This window comes from Lepidochelys olivacea (assembly GCF_965140295.1).
Source record: "Lepidochelys olivacea isolate rLepOli2 genome assembly, chromosome: 3".
Taxonomy (NCBI): Eukaryota; Metazoa; Chordata; order Testudines; family Cheloniidae; genus Lepidochelys; species Lepidochelys olivacea.
The window spans coordinates 105,208,559-105,233,265 of record NC_140413.1 but is presented as its reverse complement, the minus strand read 5'-3'; the positions used below and the strand labels follow the sequence as shown (position 1 = coordinate 105,233,265).

General features: G+C 42.7%; 1 protein-coding gene across 1 annotated transcript in view; it reads left to right on the top strand.

The window, feature by feature from the left end:
- MAP3K5 (mitogen-activated protein kinase kinase kinase 5) overlaps positions 1-24,707 on the top strand; it is a 156,533-nt gene that overhangs the window by 47,019 nt on the left and 84,807 nt on the right. Inside the window, exons 2-3 of the mRNA XM_084623488.1 lie at positions 3,165-3,304; positions 11,897-11,920. Of these exons, the coding sequence (XP_084479614.1) occupies positions 3,165-3,304; positions 11,897-11,920 (164 nt within the window). The remainder of the gene's footprint in view (positions 1-3,164; positions 3,305-11,896; positions 11,921-24,707) is intronic.

Sequence of the window (24,707 nt, the reverse complement as noted above, 5' to 3'; positions counted from 1 at the left end):
AAGAAGGCCAATGGCATTTTGGGATGTATAAGTAGGGGCATAGCGAGCAGATCGAGGGACGTGATCGTTCCCCTCTATTCGACATTGGTGAGGCCTCATCTGGAGTACTGTGTCCAGTTTTGGGCCCCACACTTCAAGAAGGATGTGGATAAATTGGAGAGAGTCCAGCGAAGGGCAACAAAAATGATTAGGGGACTGGAACACATGAGTTATGAGGAGAGGCTGAGGGAGCTGGGATTGTTTAGCCTTCAGAAGAGAAGAATGAGGGGGGATTTGATAGCTGCTTTCAACTACCTGAAAGGGGGTTCCAAAGAGGATGGCTCTAGACTGTTCTCAATGGTAGCAGATGACAGAAAGAGGAGTAATGGTCTCAAGTTGCAGTGGGGGAGGTTTAGATTGGATATTAGGAAAAATTTTTTCACTAAGAGGGTGGTGAAACACTGGAATGTGTTGCCTAGGGAGGTGGTAGAATCTCCTTCCTTAGAGGTTTTTAAGGTCAGGCTTGACAAAGCCCTGGCTGGGATGATTTAGCTGGGAATTGGTCCTGCTTCGAGCAGGGGGTTGGACTAGATGACCTTCTGGGGTCCCTTCCAACCCTGATATTCTATGATTCTATGATTCATCGGATGCATTTAGTGGAAAATACCTAAATGCATCCGATGAAGTGAGCTGTAGCTCACGTAAGCTTATGCTCAAATAAATTGGTTAGTCTCTAAGGTGCCACTAGTACTCCTTTTCTTTTTTCATAGAATCATAGAATATCAGGGTTGGAAGGGACCTCAGGAGGTCATCTAGTCCAACCCCCTGCTCAAAGCAGGACCAATCCCCAATTCAATCATCCCAGCCAGGGCTTTGTCAAGCCTGACCTTAAAAACTTCTAAGGAAGGAGATTCCACCACCTCCCTAGGTAACGCATTCCAGTGTTTCACCACCCTCCTAGTGAAAAAGTTTTTCCTAATATGCAACCTAAACCTCCCCCACTGCAACTTGAGACCATTACTCCTTGTCCTGTCCTCTTCTACCACTGAGAATAGTCTAGAACCATCCTCTCTGGAACCACCTCTCAGGTAGTTGAAAGCAGCTATCAAATCCCCCCTCATTCTTCTCTTCTGCAGACTAAACAATCCCAGTTCCCTCAGCCTCTCCTCATAAGTCATGTGTTCCAGACCCCTAATCATTTTTGTTGCCCTTCGCTGGACTCTCTCCAATTTATCCATATCCTTCTTGTAGTGTGGGGCCCAAAACTGGACACAGTACTCCAGATGAGGCCTCACCAATGTCGAATAGAGGGGAATGATCACGTCCCTTGATCTGCTCGCTATGCCCCTACTTATACACCCCAAAATGCCATGCCAGTGGTTCTCTCCTCAGGGCATAGCTTCAAAAGGTTGTTTTTTTGAATAACAAGTGTAGGGCCTTTGTATTCACCTTCCCCTAGATATTTCCCAGGAATTCCATTTGACATGTTTTGTCCCAAAAGATCATTCTTGTCTAACATATTGTTCAGTATAGTCCTTTGATCATCCTGGCCCACAATAATACGTAACCTTTTCATTGAATAAAATCGATTCCAAAGATCCTTAACATAGTGCAATAAGGTTTTTCAAGGGTATTGCAAGAAATTGCCATATGTGTCACGTGAGTAACAATAGTTAAAAAAAATACTTTAAAAGGAGAACTTGCTGCAGTGTAACTTGATTTAAAAAAAACAAAGCATAATCACACAGAGATAAAGTACAGTGGTATTATCATAATACTTATTTGGCTCTTATTACACTTTCCCCTCTCTCTCTCCTACTCTCTTCTCCCCCTCCCGCCCTTCCCATTTAATGTTACGGTATATATTTGTGTGTGCGAGAGAGGGAGAAAGCGAGAGGTAATATTTGGGTATTACATTTCTGTTCTTCTTTGCTGTAATAGAATATAATTGAAAGAAAATGTAAATAGAGAATTGCTTTCAATCCCATTCACTCAAAGAAAACAAAACATTTGAAGCTTCTAAAAGAAAACCTCTCCCAGGTAATCGTTGAGGTTGAAAGGAAAGCAGATTCTTGATAACAGCCAATAGTTTACATAACCCATCTGACTCCTTTTTTTTCTTTAAAATACATATATTTTGGCTGACTCGAGGAGGAAGTGAGGTTGATGCAAGAGGCAGATGGTGTGTGCGTGAGAAGCAGAGATGAGTCAGTTCTCTTAACATAGTGGATTTTTGACTCCACAAGGGTATTGCAGGAAAAGAGAGCTACAGTTCTTGGTTTAATAAACATCCTCATAAATGTGAGCTGCAATTAATGATTTGTGTGGTTGATTTTTGTTTGGTCATGGCATTGCGAAAAGTTCGGAAAAGTGAAGCTGGGGATGCATCAGCTTAGGCACTTCATTTATTTTTGTGCGCTTGATTTGGGTCACAAGTGCCTGGAAGGACTGCGGCCCGCATTCTACAAGCACTTACCCATGTGTTTTACTTTGTTCATGTGAGCAGAGTTCTGCATGCACAGACCTGTTGGCTGGGTCAAGGTCTATGTTTACATTGTAATTTGTGTTGGGGTACGTAGGGATTTGGGATTCCTCCCTCTTCTTCCATAAATCAAAATAAATATGTATCACTTTGTGTCTCTTGTCTTTTACTTCCTTCTGCACTGAATTTTAAAGGTAGATTGGTCTGTAGAATTTCAAATGTAGAGATTGTGGGTTTACCTTTTATCATGCAACGAGACTGATACAGTGCAATTTTTTTGTACATCTTTCCCAGAGTAAATACATTTTGTGTATTTTTATGTACAAGTTAAAATATCATTAGTTTTTTCCACAATCCTAAATCATCATGTATAGGATAGGCAAATAGATCATGTGCTCGTGCAAGACTCAAAATGAGCTTTTCCGTTATCTCCTGTTCAGTGACATTCTATCCTTTTCTAGTTAGTGAAATGAAGTTCTGCTTTCTTTAAAAAAAAAAAATGCTGTAAAGAGAAACCACTTCCTGCTGGTTATGCACTGAAAATTCAGCTGTGATATCTAAAAAGGGGGAAACCCTCCTGTTCTTTATTTCCGTCTTTAAAATGCAGACTCTGTCAAACAACAACTGGTGGAGGAGAAGAGCTTAGGTACTCCCCTTTCGGAACTGCATGACTTACAGTTATTCTTTTACTGGTTTTTTGCAGATATTGCAGTGGTGGAGATGAGTGATGCTTTCCGTCAGCCTTCCTTGTTCTACCATTTGGGAGTCAGAGAGAGCTTCAGTATGGCCAACAACATTATCCTCTACTGTGATACAAATGCAGACTCCCTGCAGTCGTTGAAGGTAACTCAAGAAAACGTTTAACACTTGCATATCTCTAAACATAGACTCAGATTACTGATGATAATGCAGAGACCATTTAAGAGTTCTGAAAAGAGCTACGCAAATGATTAGAAGTTTGGAAAACAGTGTCAGGCTGAAGAAGCTCAGTCTGTTTAGTTTATCCAAGAAAAGATTAGGAGGTGACTTTATCATGGTCAACAAGTACCTACATGGGGAAGAGATTTCTAATAGTCAGTTACTCTTTAATGTAGTAGAAAAATGCATAACAGTATCCAAAGATTGGAAGCTAAAGCTAGACGAATTTAGACGAAAAATAAAGAGCAGATTTTTAACAGTAAGGGTAATTAACCAATGGAGCAATTTTATCTAGTAATGTGGTAGATTCTCCATCACTTGGAGTCATTAAATCAATTTGGGATGTCCAATTTAGATTATCACAAATTATCGGTTTGATGCAGGGATTACTGGGTGAGGTTCTATGGCCTGCATTTTGGAGGAAGTCAAACTGGATGATCACAGTGGTCCCTTCTGGTCTTAAAGTCTATGAACCTATGAAGCACATCCTGATTTCCATATTCTATCTTGCCAAACACAGAGTGCAACCGTGTGCACTTTCCTTGTAGATTAAGGAAAACAGCCAATTAAAAAAGTAAAATATCTTTGAGAGTGCAGTGGGTATGTCCACTCTGTATTAGGAAGTCTGGAAACAACATGACAGCTGCCTCCACACAAGTTCTTATAAATTTAAAGATGCAATGTACAGAAAATAAAGGCATTACTTCCATTACTTCACATGAGACATCACCGATAAGCCTGATGCAGAGCTGTTTGGGCAGAGAGTGAAGCTCCAAAAATTTCCCAAAGGCTAATTTAAAAATGGAAATTGAGATTAGTACCTGTCTTTGCAGGCTTGCAGAAGCCTTGGACCCAAGTCAGAGATCATAAGGAAGTGGGTGTAAATTAAACATTGGTAAGCAGGCCTATGAAAGTCTAAGATGGAGCAATTTGCCTGCTGCTGAGCCAGATGAAAAATCAAATCACAATAGTACAGATTTACCTCTGGACTTGGTCCCAGTGACCAAAGGAAGATTCCTTCCAATGGCCCTTGTTAAGAATGGAAACTTCCAGGCCATGCACACAGTCATTGGAGACCTCTTAGTGCATGTCATATTAACTAGAATTGAGACTTGTAGTGGAAAACCATCGTGTGGTGGACTGACATAGTGAAGTCTTGTTGGATATAACGTCTGAAGCTTGTAGCACTGGACATTATTGCTTGCTATTTGTTACTCTTTCATGTCAGGGACTAATCATTTCCTCTATGTGATGGGACACCCACTGTTCCCATCCTCTATGCTTTGCACAAACAGCTCAGAGATCGTCTCTCATGTAGATACTGTGCATTATTTACAGTATTTCACTCCATCACCTTTTACCTGCTAGTGTAGTCACTGTATTTACCATGTCCTCTAGTTTTACTACCCCGTCTCCAAAGGTCGGGGGAGAAAAGATGTCTCCTTCCAGAGAACTTCCCTTTTGTCAGGCCCTATTAGCCTTTCTCTCTCTTCTGCTTCTCCCCACTTTCACTTCCTTCCTGTGCTCTTTTCTCCAGTCTCCTTGTTAATGGGCTCATTAGCTGCTCAGCTCCAATCTGATATGTAATCAGGAACTCCTCTCCTTAATCAGGTCCTGCTGGGGACCTGATTGGTTAAACAGTGACCGGAGAGTGTTAGTTCAGCTGCTGATTCTCAGCATTCTGTCACACCCTCTAAGGCAAAAATGCCAACAGAGGATGTCAGAGGAAAATGCTCCATATAATACAGGAATTGTTTTCCTACTTTTTGTCAAAAACAAACCAACAAAACCAACCACAGTGTTTTTGTGTAGCAACTTTGCAAGGCATATAAGTAATAAGTAAAAGCTTGAGGGAAATCCAGTTAAATCAGAAACAAACCTAACACTTTATTTGTAAAAAGAAAAGGAGTACTTGTGGCACCTTAGAGACTAACCAATTTATTTGAGCATAAGCTTTCGTGAGCTACAGCTCACTTCATCGGTGCATAAAGTGGAAAATACAGTGAGGAGATTTATATACACAGAGACCATGAAAAAATGGGTGTTTATCATACACATTGTAAGGAGAGTGATCACTTAAGATGAGCTATTAACAGCAGGAGAGTGGGGTGGGGGGAGTGCAAACCTTTTGAAGTGATAATCAAGGTGGGCCATTTCCAGCACATTTCCAGGAGTTAACAAGAATGTCTGAGGAACAGTGTGGGGAGGAATAAACAAGGGGAAATACATTTACTTTGTATAATGACTCAACTACTCCCAATCTCTATTCAAGCCTAAGTTAATTGTATCCAATTTGCAAATTGGAGTCTGTTTTCAAAGTTTTTTCGTTGAAGAATAGTGCTGTTGGCCAGCACTGGAGATTGACCCGAAGAACTTCTAGAGCTGAAGTCATGAGTCTGTATGGTTTCAGCTAAAAACCAAGTGTTTGAGCTGAGAGCCCTAACAGACTCCCATTCTATGTAAACAGGGCACGCTGGGTTACACTGTTGTTAGTGGACAGTTTTGCTAGTGGATAGTTCTTAACAGTCCATGATAGAGCTGACTTATATGTATGAATCTTGTACACATTTCTACAGCATATGCATGTTTCTGATGGCTGCCCTATGCTCCAGCTTTGTATCCTGATACATAAGCAAGAGAGGAGGGGTGGGGTGTGGTTGGAGAGTGAGACTGGCTCTGGAAGAGCATTCTTCCGCTCAGTCCTGATGGGGGGGAAAACAGTTGCTCCTGTCCAGTTGTAGAAATTACACTCCTGGGGGAATTCTGCACCACTGTGCATGCACAGAATTTATGTTCCCTGCAGAGTTCTTCACTTTCCTGCAGAAAAATGACTTTCTGACAGGGAAGCAAAGGGAAGCCACAAGAGCGGTCATGTGACCCCTCCCCAGCAGTAGGTTTCGGGTGCCCAGGGCAGCCAGCAGAGAGGTAAATCACTGTGGGGCAGGGGCCAGGATTGGGGAAGACCCAGTTGGTGGCTCCTACCCTGCGCTGGGCTCAGCTGCTAGTTCTGGCTGGGCTGGAGAGGATGGGATTTCCTCTTCCCCTGCATGGCTTATGGGGCCATGTCAGACCCACCTTCAGCTGTAAGAAGCTCTGCAACCTCCACCCCACCCCCACCGCACTTCCTGCTCTCATCACTCCTCAGCATCAAGAGGAGAGAGCACTGTACAGGGAGCTGCGCCTCCATCTGCCCAAGCCCCGTGCATCCAGACCCCCTCATGCCCAGACTCTCCCCTGAGCCTCCCCCCTCCTCCCACCCAGGACCCACCCCAACAAGCCATCCACACCTGGATCCCCACCCTACCAAGCCAAAACCAGCTGCACCTGGATCCCCACCCCACTGAGTCCCACTCCCCCAACATCTGGACCTCCCCACTGAGCCACCCAGAGCCCCCTGACGAGCTCTATCCCCATCATACCCAGACCCCCCTGCTAAGCCCCAACCACCTTCACCTGGATCCTGCTGCGGAGTCCCATTACTGTTGCACCCAGAACCCCCCCAACAAGCTCCTGTGCATCCAGATTGCCTCACGCAGAACCCTTTCAACCCACACCTGGATCCCCCCCACTAAGCACCTCCACACTTGAATCCTGCCTTGCTGAGCCTGCCTGCCCACACCTGGTGCACCTGCCATGGAGGGGCAGGGCCCTGGGGTGTTTCTGGGGCAGGCCTAGTTCTTGTGCTATGTCAAGGTTGGGTGCAGCCTCACCGCTGAGTCCATGTCCTGGGTGGGAGCTGCACAGTGATCTCCCACCTCTGTGCAGCCAGTGACCTGTTCTCCCCAATGCCATGCTGGAGCCTCCACATTTATTTGACAAATAAAAATTGCAGAATTTTAAGATATTGTGCACAGAATTTTGAATTTTTTGGCGCAGAATGTAAAGAAGTAAGTACAGTAAAATTACTGAAGAGAAGCATGTGAGGCAGCTGTGGGAAGCAGCATGGGGAGTGGGGCTGCCTTCTGCTCGGGTGTATACTTTTGATTACCATGCAGGCTCAGTTTTCCTTGCTTTTAGCTGGAGTAGTATTTGGTTCTATTTTTGTCAAGTTATTTGCAGTTAGGCCCTACTTCATGAGTTAAGTTTCATATGACTCAGTCTCTTCCCCCTTCTCCCACTACCTTAGCCCGTTGGACTGTTTAGCAGTCTCAGGGTTTTGTCAGTTTGTACACCTCTGTCTGCTCCTGCTGCTCTCATGCAGTCTCTCTCTCTTTGACAGTGCTAAAAAGAAGAGGAAGGGAGATCTGGACAACAATTATTTTAGTTTCAGCTTGTGCTCAAAAGGTTGGATGGAATAAAGGAAGACTAGGGAATGCAGTTGGAGAGCTCAGAGGGTTTTGCTTGTCATTTTCTCCCTAAGGAACTGTACCATCAAACAGATTTCTGGAAGCTCTTACACGCACTCTGCGTGACATGCACACAAAAAGAAAACATACCATTGGTTCCAATTTTTGCTAAGATTCTTTGGACAAGACTGGTAGCTTTTTCTTCTCTTTAGAATCCATATTGGTTGACCCAATCATGGTTACAGAGCAGATGTGTTTTGTAGTAATTTCTGTACCCCTGTTAGTAAGTTCATAAGCACTACCCACTCAAAATACTACAGTCTGCTTCCAAAATTTGCATAGTGTTATACTGGAGCCACTTCATATGTATGCCAAAGAAATGGATTTTTTTTTTTTACAATAATAAAGTATGGAAAGGTTAAAAAATAGTAACAAAAAGGATTTTTGCATGAATGCAATTTGTGTGTGCAGGAACAAGGGGAACAAAGTTTTAGCTGAAAATATTCTCCTCCAGTTAACATAAAAGAGAATGAAAACTCTGCTGCTCCACCCTCCAAAACACGTTTTCAGCTCTTTGGATCGTCACTGTAGTACTTGTGAATGTATGTATAACACCTTATTGCTCTTGAGTTTCAATAGGTCTCATTTTACATATTATACATTATGAAACCATAGGTAGTGCTAGTAATTTCTCTAGAAATAGAACCATACAATGATTTGCATGACTCCTTTCATGGCGAAAGTAGTGATGCTAAACTACCATATTCTTCCCTTCAACACACTGCATTACTTCTGTACTACAAATACTGCTTGAACACCCATGCGATTAAAACTTCTGCAGAAATGATCTTACATTAGAATTTTTTAAAATATATATTTATGTTGGCTCCTTACCCACCGTGGACTTCTGCATATGTATAGAAGATATAGTTGGAATAATACTGCCTCTATTGAATCTTCACTGCCACCAGAGTTTTGGAACTACACCAATATTTCATATCCAACCAGTGCAGAACGCCACTGTAAACTTGGACAAGGCTACCCAAACCTCTCACACAGGTCATGTCTGACTACAGGAGTGTGAATAGAAGTACACATCCAAGTGCTCTGCTGTAACTTCCCTGTCTGGACACTGCAGGCATGAACTAAAAGGTTCCTAGCTCTCATTAAAGAGGACTGTGTTAACACAAACTAGGAACCTTGATGTTTATCCCCACAGTGCCCTTATGGGGGGAGATACAGCACAGCATTCTGGTGCACACTGCTGTTTACACCACCATTGTTTGAACTGCGGGACAGAGTAGACATGCCTTTGGATTTGTGAATAAAACTAGCATTTTGAACTTTCTGCTTGTGTTAACCCACTGGACAACACAGCCTTCTTTAAGCTAATTTCTAGCCTGCTTTATTATTAAACATAACAGCTACCTTATTGTTATACTTTCTGTTTGAGCATAGTGTTCTTCTGATTGTCAAAATCACTATTAAAACTACCCAGAAAATGACTTAGTCACTGAGAAGTCAATGTTTATAACTTGTCACGTACTAACAAATTTGTGGCTACCAGAAAGTTTCATAAATGCTCATTTTAATTACAAGTTTTATTTAAATTAAAATATAATTCTCAGTTTATAGATAGTGAGAAATATTTGTCGTCTATGCAAATTTCAGAGTACGCTGCTGAGGAAGGCTCTGCTTAGGAGCAGCCTCTTTCATGTGAGTTTCTGTGGTTTACCCATATTTCTTTCTTTCTCTTTTCAACACAAGACTGTATTGGTCTGTGCCCTCAAAATAAAAATCTAATGACAAAATACCTATTTGAATTCAATTTTATTACTCCTTTTACTGTGGCCTCATTGTCCACTGTACTGCATAAGTAATCAGTAAGGATGGAAATTTCAAAAGCACTGTAAGGTGTCAGATGCCAAGCTGTTGACTCTCCATGGGAATTGGACACCTAACTCCAGTAGGCACTTTTGAAAACTCCACCCTTCATAGTTTTAAGGGCCTGATCCCACAAGTCTTCCGTGTGCAGGACTCTTATTGAAATCAGCGGGAGCTCAGCATGCATAAGGCTTATAAGACTAGACCACGGGTGTCCAAATTCCCCTCAATGGGCCTGATCCAAAGCCCATGGTAATCAATGGAAAGATTCCCCTTAACTTCAGTGGGTTTTGAATCAGGCCCAATAATGTTAATAGGAATTAGCAAGAGTACAACAAATCTCTTAGCTATTTTAGATCAGGTTCTGGTTTGGTTCCTCTCTCAGAATCTTTGCATTGACTTCAGTAGGCTCTGGTTTAGGCCTCTACGCAGTTACAAAACCTCCTGATAATTGATAACCTCAGTGGCTCGACTAATGGTGGTGGGAGTCTTTAGGTGTATGTGTGGTGCATTTCAAGCCAATAGGTATAAATGAAGGTGTCACCACCAATGACCCATTGCCCTCCCCACAGCTCCACCACTGCTCAAAACCTAGCTCCACTACTGGGTAACCTATTGAAGTTTTATAACAATACTTAATGATTAATGATTTACTCTAGGTTTATTTGTACTGCTAGGACTTCTCTACATGGTGTATTAGCCCACACCAGTGGGGTGTAAATTCTACTGTGCACTCGTGTGTTGCACACTAAATGGCCCATGTCATCCCTGCTGGAATGCACTAAATCTCCCTAGTGCGTGTTAATATAGCGCAGTTTCAAACAGTACTATGTTAATACGCACTAGTGAGCTTTCAGTGAATGCCAGCAGCGTCCACATGGGTCAGTTAGCCTGCGACGCACTAGAATTTACATCCCTCTGGTGTGGACTAATACATTCTGTAGACAAGCCCTTATGTTTCTTAAGTTGGCTAGATAGGACTTGTTACTGCTTTTTATTTATTTATTTTTAAAAACAAAAAGCAGGGTTTCCTGTAGTGTGCAGGAGAAATCCTGTTCACAATGCAAAACCCCACTCCCTAGCTACTTTGGTTCCTGGTTTGGTAAACACCTATGGAAGTGTGTATGTGGCTCAGGAGGGATTCCTATGCAGTGAGAGGCGCCCCCCTTGTATTTTCATCAGTCAGCTGTTAAAAGAGGGGTGATGTATGAGCACTTGGTTTTGTATAATTATGGTTTCCTTCCCTCCTTTTCCCCATATTTTTAAATTTGGTATTTTTTAAATTTAAATTTTGAGTATGGGGGTAGGAATTCAGTAACATTTTAAAAATAATTACCCAGATTTTGGGAAAGCCTCCTGCAACTTGCAGCTCAAACAAGTATCAACAAAACACAGTAAATAAAATCCTGCCGTAGGGCAGGTGGGGATAAACTGACAAGTTGGCAGCTGTAAAGTAGTGGGATATACGTGCAGGTAGTCCATTCCTGACTTCAGACCCCATTGTAAATAACTGCCTGAGGCGAATCCTTACAACACTAAACATGGCTGCTGTGTAGTTGTTTTATATGTGCAGGCCTGAGATGTAAAGACCATTGGTTTGACACCTGCTCTATTTTTAGTGTGGAGATGAATAAGCTCAGTGCTACCCAGTGAAGCATGTGTAGACTGCTACGCTGCATGGCCATTTGCTAATTCTGCTTCCTCTGGAATGGATACCAAAATTCCTATAGAAGCAGGATCAGGCTTCAAAAGTGGTTTTGCAAGCAGACTATCAATGGGGTGTGCAGGAAGAAGCGCTGAATATAACCATAGTGGGTTACCGTGTCAAAACCATGTCTGCTCCAGGAATTTTTCACACACCCCTTGCCTGAGATATATTAGTACAAATTAAATTTCAAGCCACTCAAGCAGTAAGTGGCCAAACTGGCTCTCAGTTATTCACGCTAATAGTGCAGTTTGGGAATATTGTAAAAATATTTAAAATACCATTTACGCTAGTTTTACAGTCTCTCTTACAGACGGTGTAGAAATGATACCTGTTGAGTATAAATGTCTCACAAATTAGCATGGCATTCATCCTTAGGGCAGGGACAAGGACGACTGGTGTGCACTTTGATGAAGAAAATGTAAGAGAAATTCACAGTTCCGGTGATCTGTTAATATCTAAATACGTAATGTCTCTGCAGAGCCAATGCTTATTATTTACAGCAATTTGACAGAATGAAAATATTCACATCTACCCCCCAGGTCTTCTGTAAATGTTTATTGGTGCCCAACAGTATTAAATACACACATCTTCTAAACGTTGTTCAAGTTCTGTTTTTAATATTCATTTTTATTTTTACAGGAAATTATTTGCCAGAAGAATAATGTAAGTAGGAGTATTTTTAATTTTAAATTAAATTTGGATTTCTGTCCCACTTAACATTACTTATACTGTCCTGTTTCCTGCCTGGATCACTTAATATTATCCTCCTGTGTTTCCCATTATAGTTATTTCACATCGCTGTTGAACTACAGTTCTGAATGTTTGCACTCTTAGCAGCAAACTGTACACATCATTTCATAAACCTGTTGCTAGGTAGCATGCTCACCCCATTACCTTTTCTCTACCCTTCAATAGTGTTTTCCTCTCAGTCTCTCCTATTTTTCTTTTACACCCCCCTTCCCCCCTTTTCTTTGCCACTATGTTTTTGTTCTCTCTTCTCTGTCTCTTCCCTCTAATTTCTTCTTCCTATCTTCTAGCTTTCTTCCCCAGAACTGTTTTAAACACATGCAGTGTTGTCCTCCTGCTTGTAAAAACTGTATGCAGTATGTATATGGTACTGCAAGCATTGTGTGTCTGTCTGTCTGTCTGTCTCTCTGGCATACATGCATACTCAAACTCACCCAGCTCCCATCCACTTGCTATGCATATTCCTGTGCAGAGGCTGGGACTTCCACTCCCTCTTTTCACAGGAAAGATACGATACAATCAGTGGCAGATTAATGATTTTGCCGCTCCTAGGCCCAGAAATAATTGCCGCCCCCTCCCAGCAGCTCCCTGCCCCAGCTCACCTCCGCTCTGCCTCCTCCCCTGAGCGCGCCACCGGGTCCTGCTTCTCCCTGCTCCCTGCCAGTCCTTGTGCGCGAAACAGCTTCGTGAAGGAGGGGGGAAGGGGGCGAACACGGCGCGCTCAGGCGAGGAGGTGGGGCCGGGGCGGGGATTTGGGGAAGGGGACCAATAGGGACAGGGAGGGGGGCGGGGAAGGGGTGGAGTTGGGGTGGGGCCAGGGTCGGAGGGCACAAACTGGCACCGGGGGAAGCAGCCTCTGGCTGCTATTATAAATTTGCTGCCCCTGCAAATTTGCTGCCCTAGGCCTAGGTCTTGTTGGCCTAGGCGTTAATACGCCACTGGATACAATTACAGAGCACTTTGCACTGACTGTTGGCTCCTGCTGGCTCCCTGCAACAGCATTGACACTGTCTGGGTCTGCTGCTGCAGAGTAAAAAATTGTCCTCTGCTGCTGTGCATACATCAGCACAGACCTAACAGGCATGGGTGGACCAGGTCTGATCAAACTAATATTACTCAGTACAAATCAGTGAGCAGACTTACTTGCCAGGTGCCATTGGCAGGTGAATAATGCGTGTAGTAGGTGGACAACAGTTAGTATGGGCAACAAGACAGAATGATCATATGCTAATTTTACAATACGAAATTCTTTATATGTTTAAAATTAATTAACAGTTTGATTTGCTGCTGAATGTTTCCAGTGGATCCTTGCATTCCATTGTCATCACTGGAATGTAAATGGATGATAAGTAACGGCGGAGAACTGTCAGTGAAAGGGGTAAATCAGACAGGAAATTTTGGTTAATGAACTGTGTTTTTCTCTGGGTATTTGGGTGCAGTATTAGTTCCCTGAATGGGGAAGGGAAATCTGGTGAGATTGTTCTAGAAACAAGGTGAGGAGGCTGCAGAAGGTTTTACAAAATGAGGGCCTGTGGTATGGATCTCCTGTGACTTCCATTGAAATGACTGGGAATTGAGAGTGCTGGAGATGTGCTGTTCATCTGATATTCTGGCTCTGTGGCTGCCAGCCATTGAAGCTCTATACACTTCTGCAGTTCAGTATCCATTCATTTTTTGGAATTCATAGAATCATAGAAGATTAGGGTTGGAAGAGACCTCAGGAGGTCATCTAGTCCAATCCCCTGTTCAAAGCAGGACCAACACCAACTAAATTGCCCTGTAAATCTTCCTTTCCTTATGTTATAGACAGACTGCCCTGGGAGCCTGAGGGGATAGCCAGGTTTTAGGCCATTAATTTTTATAACCGTGTTGGCATAAAAATATTGTCCAAAACTCTCTTCGTTTATACCCATTCCATCATGTTTACTTGAGCAGGCTTTCTTAGGAATTTGCCAATTTTACCTCAGATGATGGATAAACTCAGTAGTTGCAATCTTCCCTCATATTTTCCTGTATTTACCATAGAAATACTCTTATTTATATCAGTTGCTGACAACTGCAAACACTGAGATAACTTTTTAGATAGCTAAATAAATTTATCTAAGACAAATGGCATGGTTTCTAAGAGGACTTGGAGAAATCAGTGCAGAATTTGGCCCTAAAACTGAACTTAAAGTAGTGGTAGACTTTCTGATCATTTTCTGCAAAGAAATTGAAAAGAATGACAGGTAAAAATTCTTTCTTTTAACTTCTTGTAAAAGTGCTTGTGCAGACATTCTGAGAATTGATGACATAACTGCAACAAAAAGATCCTTCCACATCTTCCAGAGGCAAAAACAGACTAAATGATCATTTAGGCCTTTAAAAATAAGGAAAGGCTTGAGAGCAATGCTACTTCTGCTGTGAATTAGCTTGCAGTACTTACTTTTTGCAAGAATGTTTTTAAAGGCAAACATTTTGGTAAAGGGCTGATTGTCCTTGATATGAAAAGGTAAATGGAGGAAACCCTGCTATCAGGAAATGAGCAGGCAGTATCACATAGAGTAGATTAATGTGGAAACATTGCCTGTTAATATGTTTATACAACAGTTGCTGAGACTCAGTAAGAGGGTTGTTAACTTGACATTACTACTCTGATTAAGAGATGCTCTATTTTACATCTAAATTGGAAGGGAGAATGGTGGACTTATCATCTGGCTTTAAAAAACCCCAGTTTCTATAAATTCTATATAAAATGTGTCCTTAGAGGATTATTGATGTTACCTGGGTGTGCTTAGAAACCTCTTTTTTGTGAGGAAGCAAACCCTAGTGCTTAGAACAGAGGAGAGCGTCAGCAGATCTGGGTTTTCTTCACAACTCCTCCAATGATTTATTATGTGACCTTGACAAGTCACTTGGAGAGGGATTTCCAAAGGGCAATTAGGTGCCCAGCTTCTGTTTACTGTCAGTGGGAGTTAAACACCTAACTCCCATTTGTGTCTTTGAAAATCTTTCCCTTAATTTATTTGTGCCTCCGTTTCCCTGGCTATAAAGTGGGTATAATTCTTGCCTGATAGGGTCTGTGAGGTCTGTTTAATTCAGTGTTTGTACAGTGTTTTGAGACTGAACTAAAAAATAAATTAGAGAAAGGTAAATCAGTGAACATAAGAACAGTCATACAATGCCAGATGCTTCACAGGTAATGAATGGAGCAAGACAATTATTGAGTGATCCATCCCCTGTTGCTACTCCCATTTTCAGAGGCTAGGGCCACCCAGAGCATGAGTTTGCATCCCTGACCATACTGGCTGTTAGCCATTGATGCACCTATCCTCCATGAAGTTATCTAATTCTTTTTTGAACCCAGTTATAGTTTTGGCCTTCACACCATCCCCTGGCATTGAATTCCACAGATGGACTGTGCATTGTGTGATGAAGTACTTCCTTTTGTTTGTTTTAAACCTGCTGGCTATATAGTGAAAAGTAGTATGTCCTTCAGGGAACACTATTATGTCACATGATCTTGTAAGTTGTAGTTATATAAAGGATCTTCTATTAGGCATTGAATTGAAACATATGAATAGTTATCTGAAAAAATGTTTCCATTCCCTGAAACGCTAGTGAGTGGTGTTTATATAACATACATATATTTCCAACAATCAGGATCCCTTGTCACCAAGGGGTTAAATGAGTTGCAAAATAGGGGTGTGTGTATGTGTGTGTGTCATAAGTAATTGTTTCTTTTGAACTTTGTCTTCCTACAAAAATTCATTGCCAGCTGTTTTGGTTTTTGTTGCAACATGATATTCTCCTTCAGAGTAATAGCTAATATTATACCGGTAGGTTAAACTACAGCAAAATTTTTGTGGGCAGAGTAGGGGAAGATAACAGCAAACGATCATTTCCTGTTACAATGTGATTTTATAGTAATCCAGTGGATAAAGTCTGAAAACAACAAAAGTATTTATTCTGTGTATTGCAATAACCTTAGAAACATAGGTGGTTTGATGTTTATGCGTTTAAGCATAGTTTTTGAGGTCAAAAAGGTAGCCAGCGGAGCCATTCTAAAAGTTCTTGTGAAAAGGAATGTTGTTTTTAAAAAAATATTGGCATAACAGCTGTGTTGTATGGATGCACTTTGCTTATGCTAGCCGGTCAATTTCTATTTAATTCAATCCTCTGTGGCTTACATGTTACTTATTGGGACAAATAGCTGCAGTTCAGGTTAATGGCAATACCAGTGACTTTTCACATATTCCAATTAGAACTGAAATAAAAGTTAATGGGGATGTGATGTGGATGTTTTGAGTCAAACAAAGTTTAAGCTATGTAAATGTTTACTTAATGGTACAGTATTTCTAAAAATATTACCAGTATTTCCAATATTACCAGTATTACCAAAACTCATGAAATAGCTCCTTGATAAAGAAAAGAATCATTGAGCATCCCATACATTTTAAGCCTCCTCCTTACACTATATTGGAGCAATAAATAATCTCAGCAGTTTCCATAGGTATATGAAAATCGAAAATAATTGGTAGACTGATCACCTCTAAGATCAGTGCAGGATGGAGAGGAGAATAGCGTCTGACACAAAAGGAGGGTAACCACCTCTGCGGCAGTGTTACTCCCTTCTACTGGACCCCGTAAAAGGCAGGTTCAGGGTATCCACATGGGGGAGGGTTAGGGAATAGGAAGGCCAGGGTGGGCTAGAGGGATGTATATTTTTCCCCTCTGGCTCCTGGGAGCTATGAGTGGAAGTGTTATATAGTTTGTGACTGTAATATTTTTCCACAGCTCCTCTCTGACGGCAGAGTCTCCATTTAAGGCTTGTCCTGAGGCATTTCTTAGGAAGCCCTGGCAGTGCTGCTCCAATGGAGCCCTGGCGTAAGGGATCTGGCGTGGGGCATGCCAGAGACCCATTGTGGCTGAGGAGGTTTGGGGCCTCAGGTTGGTGAACCTGATTGTAGAATGGGTTTGGGGGCTGCCCCCATGGTGTCTTCCACACGGTGGCAAGGAAGAACTTCTGTAATCTACACCTATCCCCTGAAACCAGGGGCGACGGTGCACCATTTAAAGTTGTTGAGCCTGCCCCACTCTCATTCACAGCAGCTCCAGTCCTGTGGGGCTGACCTGGCTGCCTGCTCCAGCCTGTTGGCTCTCAGTATAGCATGCAGGCAGGGCTCTCCCCTTGCAACATCCTACCCTGCCCCCTTCTTGACACTGATGCCACTGTATTGCCATCTCTGAGCTGGTCTGGGCCGTGGCAGGCCAAAAAGTGGTTGGCCAAGGCATGGGCAGCCCCCACCAGTTCTGCAACTTATGTCTGACCGAATGATCTTGGAGGGAAGCCTATGAGAGTTAGCTCACAAAGTCAGCCTCCATTACAGTTCCTTGCTGCAGGTTTTCCTGTGAGGCGGGTGGTTTGATGCTGAGGTATCTAAGTAAAGCAGTGGTTCTCAACTGTGGTCCACTGTTTGTTCAGGGAAAGCCCCTGGCGCGCCGGTCTGATTTGTTTTACCTGCCGCGTCCGCAGGTTCGGCCGATCGTGGCTCCCACTGGCAGCGGTTCGCTGCTCCAGGCGAATGGGGCCTGCGGGAAGGGCGGCCAGCACATCCCTCAGCCTGCGCCACTTCCAGCAGCTCCCATTGGCCTGAACCTGCAGACGCGGCAGGTAAACAAACTGGCCCAGCGCGCCAGGGGCTTTCCTTGAACAAACAGTGGATCACAGTTGAGAACCACTGAAGTAAAGGAGTGTTCATGTGGTAGTGCAGATACCACACGGTGCTAACTGTGGATAATTTATTGCATTTTTAATGACAACACACCGTATTATTATGATTATCTTATTTATAATAGACGTGCTACTGTCGTGCCATAGGCCATGATCAATATATTGAGGCCCCATTGTGCTAGGTGAGGCGAGCAGGTGGTCAGTGGTAGCAAGTCCGGTGGTATATAAAATACTATAGCCTCAGTGCTCACTTAATGAGCAACTGTTAAATATTTTTTCTCCTCATTGTTCAATGAATTATTTACTGCACACCACTCTAACTCTGCTCTTACAACAGAGTCATGAATTTCCTCGTGGGCTTTTCTGTGGTGCTTATAACTTTAGCATGTAAGTGATTCAGAAACCTGTGAGATGTGGGAGTGCTGTCATCCCGTGTTACAGATAGGGAGCTGAGCCACAAAGATTAAGGTCAAAAGTATCTGCTGATTTCGGGTGCCCAGTCTGAGACATGTAGGACCTGATTCTTCAGAGTACTTAGCACTTTACATGTTCAGAGCACAGCTCCCGTTGATTTCAGTTGGAGCTGAGAGTGTTCAGCTCTCTGCACATCAAACCCCAGGGTCTCAAATCAGGCATCCAGAAACTGAGGAACACACAATTAGTGACCATCTGTGGAAAGGTTGGTTTAAGTGCCTTGCTTAGCATCACATTGGAACTCTATGGCAGAGGCAGGGGTAGAATCCAGTTCTGCGCCCGGGTGGCATTCAGCTGCCTTACTCATAAGACTGCCCTTTCTCTTCCTGCAATCCTCATCTCATTCACTAAACACCTTCCGTCTTCTGCAACAAATGAGGCAGGAGTCCTAAAGACAACAGTCTCCTTCACTACATAACCCTGATTTCTCCCCAGAGCAGGTCCACACTGTGCAAGTAACTGAACTTGGAGGGAGCATGCTCAGTTGCTCTGTGGGGATGGTGCATGCAGTCTGCTCAGTGCTCGTAGCTGTGAGAGGCTCAACCCTGCTCAGTGGGGATGGAATCTTCTAAGAAGTCTCTCCTGAGCATGAGTGAATTGCGATTTTTTTTCAAAGGCTTATAATTTGGCCAAATGTGGGTGTTTTTTCCCCCACTGGAGCAGCAACAGACACATCCCCAATGAAAGGGCCCACTCCCTACCAAATTTCAAGCCCCTGCTCCAAGGTTTGGGGGCACCAGAACATTAACACTTCAAAACAACAGCTTTGCCTTATCCTTGGGGACAACTCAACTGTTAGCTGCGGTTTTCAAAATATATATCTCTCTCTCTATCTCAAACAGCTGGGGCTAGATCCCACCCAGGCTGCCCAATTTCATCACAAATGGCTAAAGATGGGCAACGTTATAAACACCTGAAAATAGGATATTGTGACAGGAAGGGTTGGTAACCTAAATAATAGGTAGTGCGACCCGCTCTGTTTGTTTGTTTAATTTTATATATATATAATTCAAAAATAAACAAACAGAGTGGGTCGCACTACCTATTATATATATATAAAGAGAGACAGGGCGTGTGTAAGGGAGTGTAAGGGAAGGAAGGGAAAGGTGTAATCTTAGGTAAATACAGTAGGATATTTTTGATTTGTTCCGTAAAGTGAATTTAGATCAGTAAACCTTGCTGACTCTTTCATATTTTGAGTTCATGACCGATTTATCTGTTACCTGGGTTCTCCTTGGAAGAATCTAGGACACTTTTATGAGGAAATCTGTAATGGAGACCATCAAAATCAGAGACCGAGTCCTTCTATACGGACTTGTGGCACACAAAGGCTGAAAAAGACTAAGGGTCTTATTCTTCCCTTAGTCCACATATGAAATGCACAGTGATCATTTCACATGTGATGCAAGGTGAGAATGTACCTTTAAATCTGGACACCGAATGAAAGTGGGACATGATTTATAGGTCATTCCTGATATCTTTAATGTGCCCTGCTCTTTAATTGACTTTAAGTCTTGGGTCCAATTCTGTCCCCTTTCAAGTCAATAGCGAAGCTCCCATTCGCTTCAGTGGGAGTAAAAACGCCCATACTGTGTATTTGTATTCATTGTAACATCAACACATGGAAAGTTGATTTGATTACTGAAAATTCTCTGGGAAAACAGGTTTAATAACTTGTTTTAGGGTTATGCCATCTGTTACAGACAGCACCATGTGTAGTCAGAGAGCTGCCGTCTTTGACAAATTTACATCAAAAATGCTAAAATAATCATAACTATGCCTCAAGAGAGCCAGCAGGAGAATTGCAGAAAGCTGACGTGAATCATAATGTGAGAACCCATAGGAAGAGTATTTCCTAGCATCAAGACTGTTGGCAACTTTTCCCTCAGATAATGAAAATAAAAAGCTAGATTTGAGGGGTTCTGGCTGTGCTGGTTGGCTGTGCACTAGCAGATTCTCTCAGCCCATAAGGCAAAGGATTGCAATTTAATGAAGACTCCTCCTCCTGTGCAGATTCCCCCTTTCCTCAGGTGGGATCCTGGAGATAGTGATAGTTAGGGGATCCCTACAGAAGTTATGCTGTCAAGAGGATCAGGGACCTAGAGAGGTTGGGAGACACTGGTTGAGGCAACTGCACAGTTGCCTCTTGCCTGGAGTGAATCCTCCTAAATTTGTGGGTTTGTTGGGAGGAACCTCTAACCCCTTCCCTAGAATGTCAATTCCTACACTGACACTCAGCATGCTGAATAAACCATTTATTTATTTATTTATTTAGAGCATGGTAGTGCCCACATTGCATGAGGTGCTTTCAATCACATCAGACGACATGATCATCTCTGAATCAGATTGTACCGAGCTTCCATTCCCTCTATTCAGGAATAACCTGTGTGGAGGATAAAGGGGCTTTATAAATGATGTGAATAACTAAAGGAATGTAGATTTGCTTTCCTACTTCTAATGTTCAGAATGTAATTAAAGTAAATACTAAGAACTTTTATTGTATCTTAAAAGAAACAGAGTAGGGGCTTTTTTAAAATTTTTTTTAAAGGGATGAAAAAGCAAGACAAAAAGGAGTGTTGGATACAGACACTTCTAGCTGTGAGCAACACAAAGTCTTCTGATAGTTTTCATAGTTCTAGGTACTAGGTTTAATCTGAAAAATGCTCAGAGAATAAGCCTTGAAGGTAGTTTAGTAATAGGCAGTGAGCTATTTCAGTGAGTGAAAGGATATTATAAAAATATATCACTTAAAACACTTGTAAAAATGAATCACTTGTTTAGTCACTAGGCAATAAACATTTGCTCACATATTACTGACTCCTCTTAGAGATTCCATTTTCTAATTAATCTGACTGGTTTGATGAAATACACCCTGTTTTACTGCAATATGGATAATCTCTAAATAAGAGGCCTGATTCTGCAAGGTGCTGAAAATTTTGGCCCGAGTCCAGCAAAGCATTTATGCATGTGCATATCTTTGTATGTGTGTAGTCCCACTGACTACACTAATGATGGGATTCTAAAAAGAGCTGATTGGAAAGCTTCCCAGAAGAAGAGCTCTGTGTATGCTCACAAGCTTGTCTCTCTCACCAACAGAAGCTGGTCTAATAAAAGATTTTACCTCACCCACCTTGTCTCTCTGATTGGAAAATGGAGTTTTTGTCCAATTGTATTGTCGGGGTGCCACTTCTACCCACTTTAAAGGCTCCTTTACAATGCCAGAGTGGCAAAGAAGGGGCACTTGTGTAATTGAGAACTGGGCTTTTTGTCGTATTCATGTCAGTAGTGACAAGGTGGGTGACAAGGCAATATCTTTTATTGGACCAACTTCTGTTGGTGATAGAGAGAAGCTTTCAAGCTTACACAGAGCTCTTCTTCAGGTCTAACAATTTTCTGTGTTCTTTGCTTGCTTCTTTCTTGAGGGCCAGAAAGTAAATTTATATTTCATTTCAGGCAGTGCAAGTTGAGCAGTTGCTTTTTTTTTGTTTGTGTTTTAACAGGAAAAAATGTGTGAGACTGTAAGTTTGCTTGCTTTATTATTCCATTCAAAATTATATTCGTGCAAAAAAGTAAATTCAGGATTGGGTTCTCGAGAACTGTTGATCAAAAATGAATGAAAAGCACTCAGATACACTAAAGAAAGAGCAGCTTTCCTGTTTGTAAGGTTATGAAGGGGTTAGTATTCTGTTTCTGGAGGTGATCCAAGAATCATACCAGAATGAGCTTTTGAGTCTTGTGGGTTTCAAAAGCTGAAAAACATCCTTTTCCAGTGTTGTTTTTTATTTAAGAACTCCTCTTGACAATGTCCCAGAGCTCTCAAAATCTTCCCCACAAGCTAGTCACAGTTTTGTTTTGTTTTTAATTTTCTGAATAAGCATCAGGAAGTAAAATACCCTAAGAATAAATCGCCAGCCACATAAGCCTTTCTGCTAGTTCTGTCTCCCTAACACTCCTCCTAAGAAAAGACAGTTAATTAGAAGTAGGATGTACCTTCACTTCCTGTGTTGGCTGTAGGCCAGTTGCTGCCTTTCCTTATCCCATAATTGGAGCCGAGGGAGGGAAGATTAACCATTATACCTGGCTAACCTCTTTTCCTCTCTTCATTTGTGCATATGGCAGTTGGGCTAAAGCACCCCACCTTTCCAAGAGGGTACATCCATTAGCATTATGGGTATGTTTGCACTGCAGTCGCTGGGTGCGACTGTAGCTCTTGTACTGGTAGCAGTGAAGCTGCGGCAGCTCAGGCTTCAGCCACCTGAGTAATTATCCAGGATTCCAGTGAAGCTCCACTGCTCCCCGGTACCTGAGTCTAGCTAGATCAACAATGGGTCGGGTACGTCAGCACAAGGTGTAGTCACAACCCATGACTGCAGTGCAGTGTCTTACATTGTTTCTCGCTGGTGAATAAAAGCCATTTTGGCTTCTGCTCGTTGTACTCCTTGGATGCTCCTCAGTGGTGGAGGTAATAGGGGGAATAAGACAGTGATATCCCCCTCCCGTGACCTTTAGGTGTATATGTGATGTCTTATCACCTGACAACAGGGGCTCCTGTCACACAGGGCTGTGTGTGACTCCCTGCTCAAGGCATTTCAGCATGGCACAAGGGATCACATGGCACTGTAGCCCCATGCACAATGCCACTCGCTCAAATTTGGCCTGGCCGCCATTCCGTCATGACAGAGGGGCAGCCAGGCCAACCTGAGTGGCGCTGTGACCCTGTGTGCCAAGTAACAATGGCTAGAGTGGGGAGCTAGCCCATGGGACAGGAACTATTGCTGCTGGGTGAGTGCAGGGCAGGCTTACTGTCTGGCACACTCCTCTCCTTCTCCCTCTACCCCTGAGCCTCCCTTCTGCACTGGTCTGGGATTAGGGTTGTGGTTCCAGGGCAGAAGGTGCTGCTGCAGGTGGTCGGTGTCCTCTCGGTGGGGCAAGGAGGAGGCAGCAGCAGCAGAATGCAGGTACCCCAATAAAGACCCATCACCCTTAGGTTGCAAAACTTTGCTCACCACTGCTGCTGATTAAATATTGTAAGGCCCTGGTCCTGTAATTCACTGTTCACGGGTGTGCCACTGACCTGCTGTGCCTATGCACAGTGAAATGCAGGATCATGACCTAAGCGTTCAGCTAGGGGGTTTGTAGTTGTATGGAGATTTGTAGATTCATCTCATGTAAACCCCTACACATCACATAACCCCTCTCAGGCTCTGAGTTAGGCTCAGAAGTGGAGCTTGGGGCCTTGCACAAGCCATCTGAATTGGGTGCAACTTTCACTAAGTGAATTTAAACTTTGTACTTAGCAAGTCTGAGACTAAAAGTTAAATATTTCCAGACTGCCTAGAAGGTCACTTAGTTTAAGATTGTAAATAAAGGGCAAAAAAGTAGGGGAAAAAAAATCTATTTGCTAAATTTTGTTTTACAGAAGGAACAGAGCTGGATGTTGAGAGTAAGAATAATCATGTGGTTCAGATATTGGATCATAATTCAGGAGAGCTTCTGCCACTGACTTCTTGTGTGACCTTGGGCAAATCACTTTATCGCTCTGTACCTTCATTCTTTGTTGAATAGAGATAATAATCCTAGAAAGCAGTGTGGTCTGGTTGTTAGCCTATTGGTCTGGAAGGACTCCTGGTTCAGCACTGAACTCACCTGTGTATGTCTGTTTCCCCCTCCCCTCTTTTGTCTCTCTGGTCTATTTAGATTGTAAACTGCTTGGGCTAAGGCCTATCTCGGACTGTGTTTGTGCAGTGCCTTGCACAGTATGACCCCAACTGGAAAATACTTAGTACTAATAATAATGTCTACTAAGGCATTGGATACTTTTTCAGCAGCTCAGCCTAGACGGTCAGCCTCTCTCACGGTTTTCTAGAGTCCACCACCATCGTACCATCTGCCTCATGCTATTTCTCAATATAATGGGCTAAATTTTCAAAAATAATTTCCTAAACTGCATTTACAAACCAGAGAGTTTGTGTACACAAAACAGATTTATACAGGTAACACCAACAATTTAATGTTCAGAAACCAGTTTTGCATGCAGAAATACATGTTGTGTACAATTCATATTGCATGTGTGCACATTTGGTTGGTGGGTGTAACTTAGGCTCCTGAGTTTGAAAGTTTTGGGAATCAGAATCATAGAATATCAGGGTTGGAAGGGAACTCAGGAGGTCATCTAGTCCAACACCCTGCTCAAAGCAGGACCAGTCCCCAACTAAATCATCCCAGCCAGGGCTTTGTCAAGCTGGACCTTAAAAATATCTAAGGAAGGAGATTCCACCATCTCCCTAGGCAATGCATTTCAGTGTTTCACCACCCTCCTAGTGAAAAAGTTTTTCCTAATATCCAACCTAAACCTCCCCCACTGCAATTTGAGACCATCACTCCTTGTTCTGTCATCAGCTACCACTGAGAACAATCTAGATCCATCCTCTTTGGAACCCCCTTTCAGGTAGTTGAAAGCAGCTATCAAATCCCCTCTCATTCTTCTCTTCCGCAGACTAAACAATCTCAGTTCCC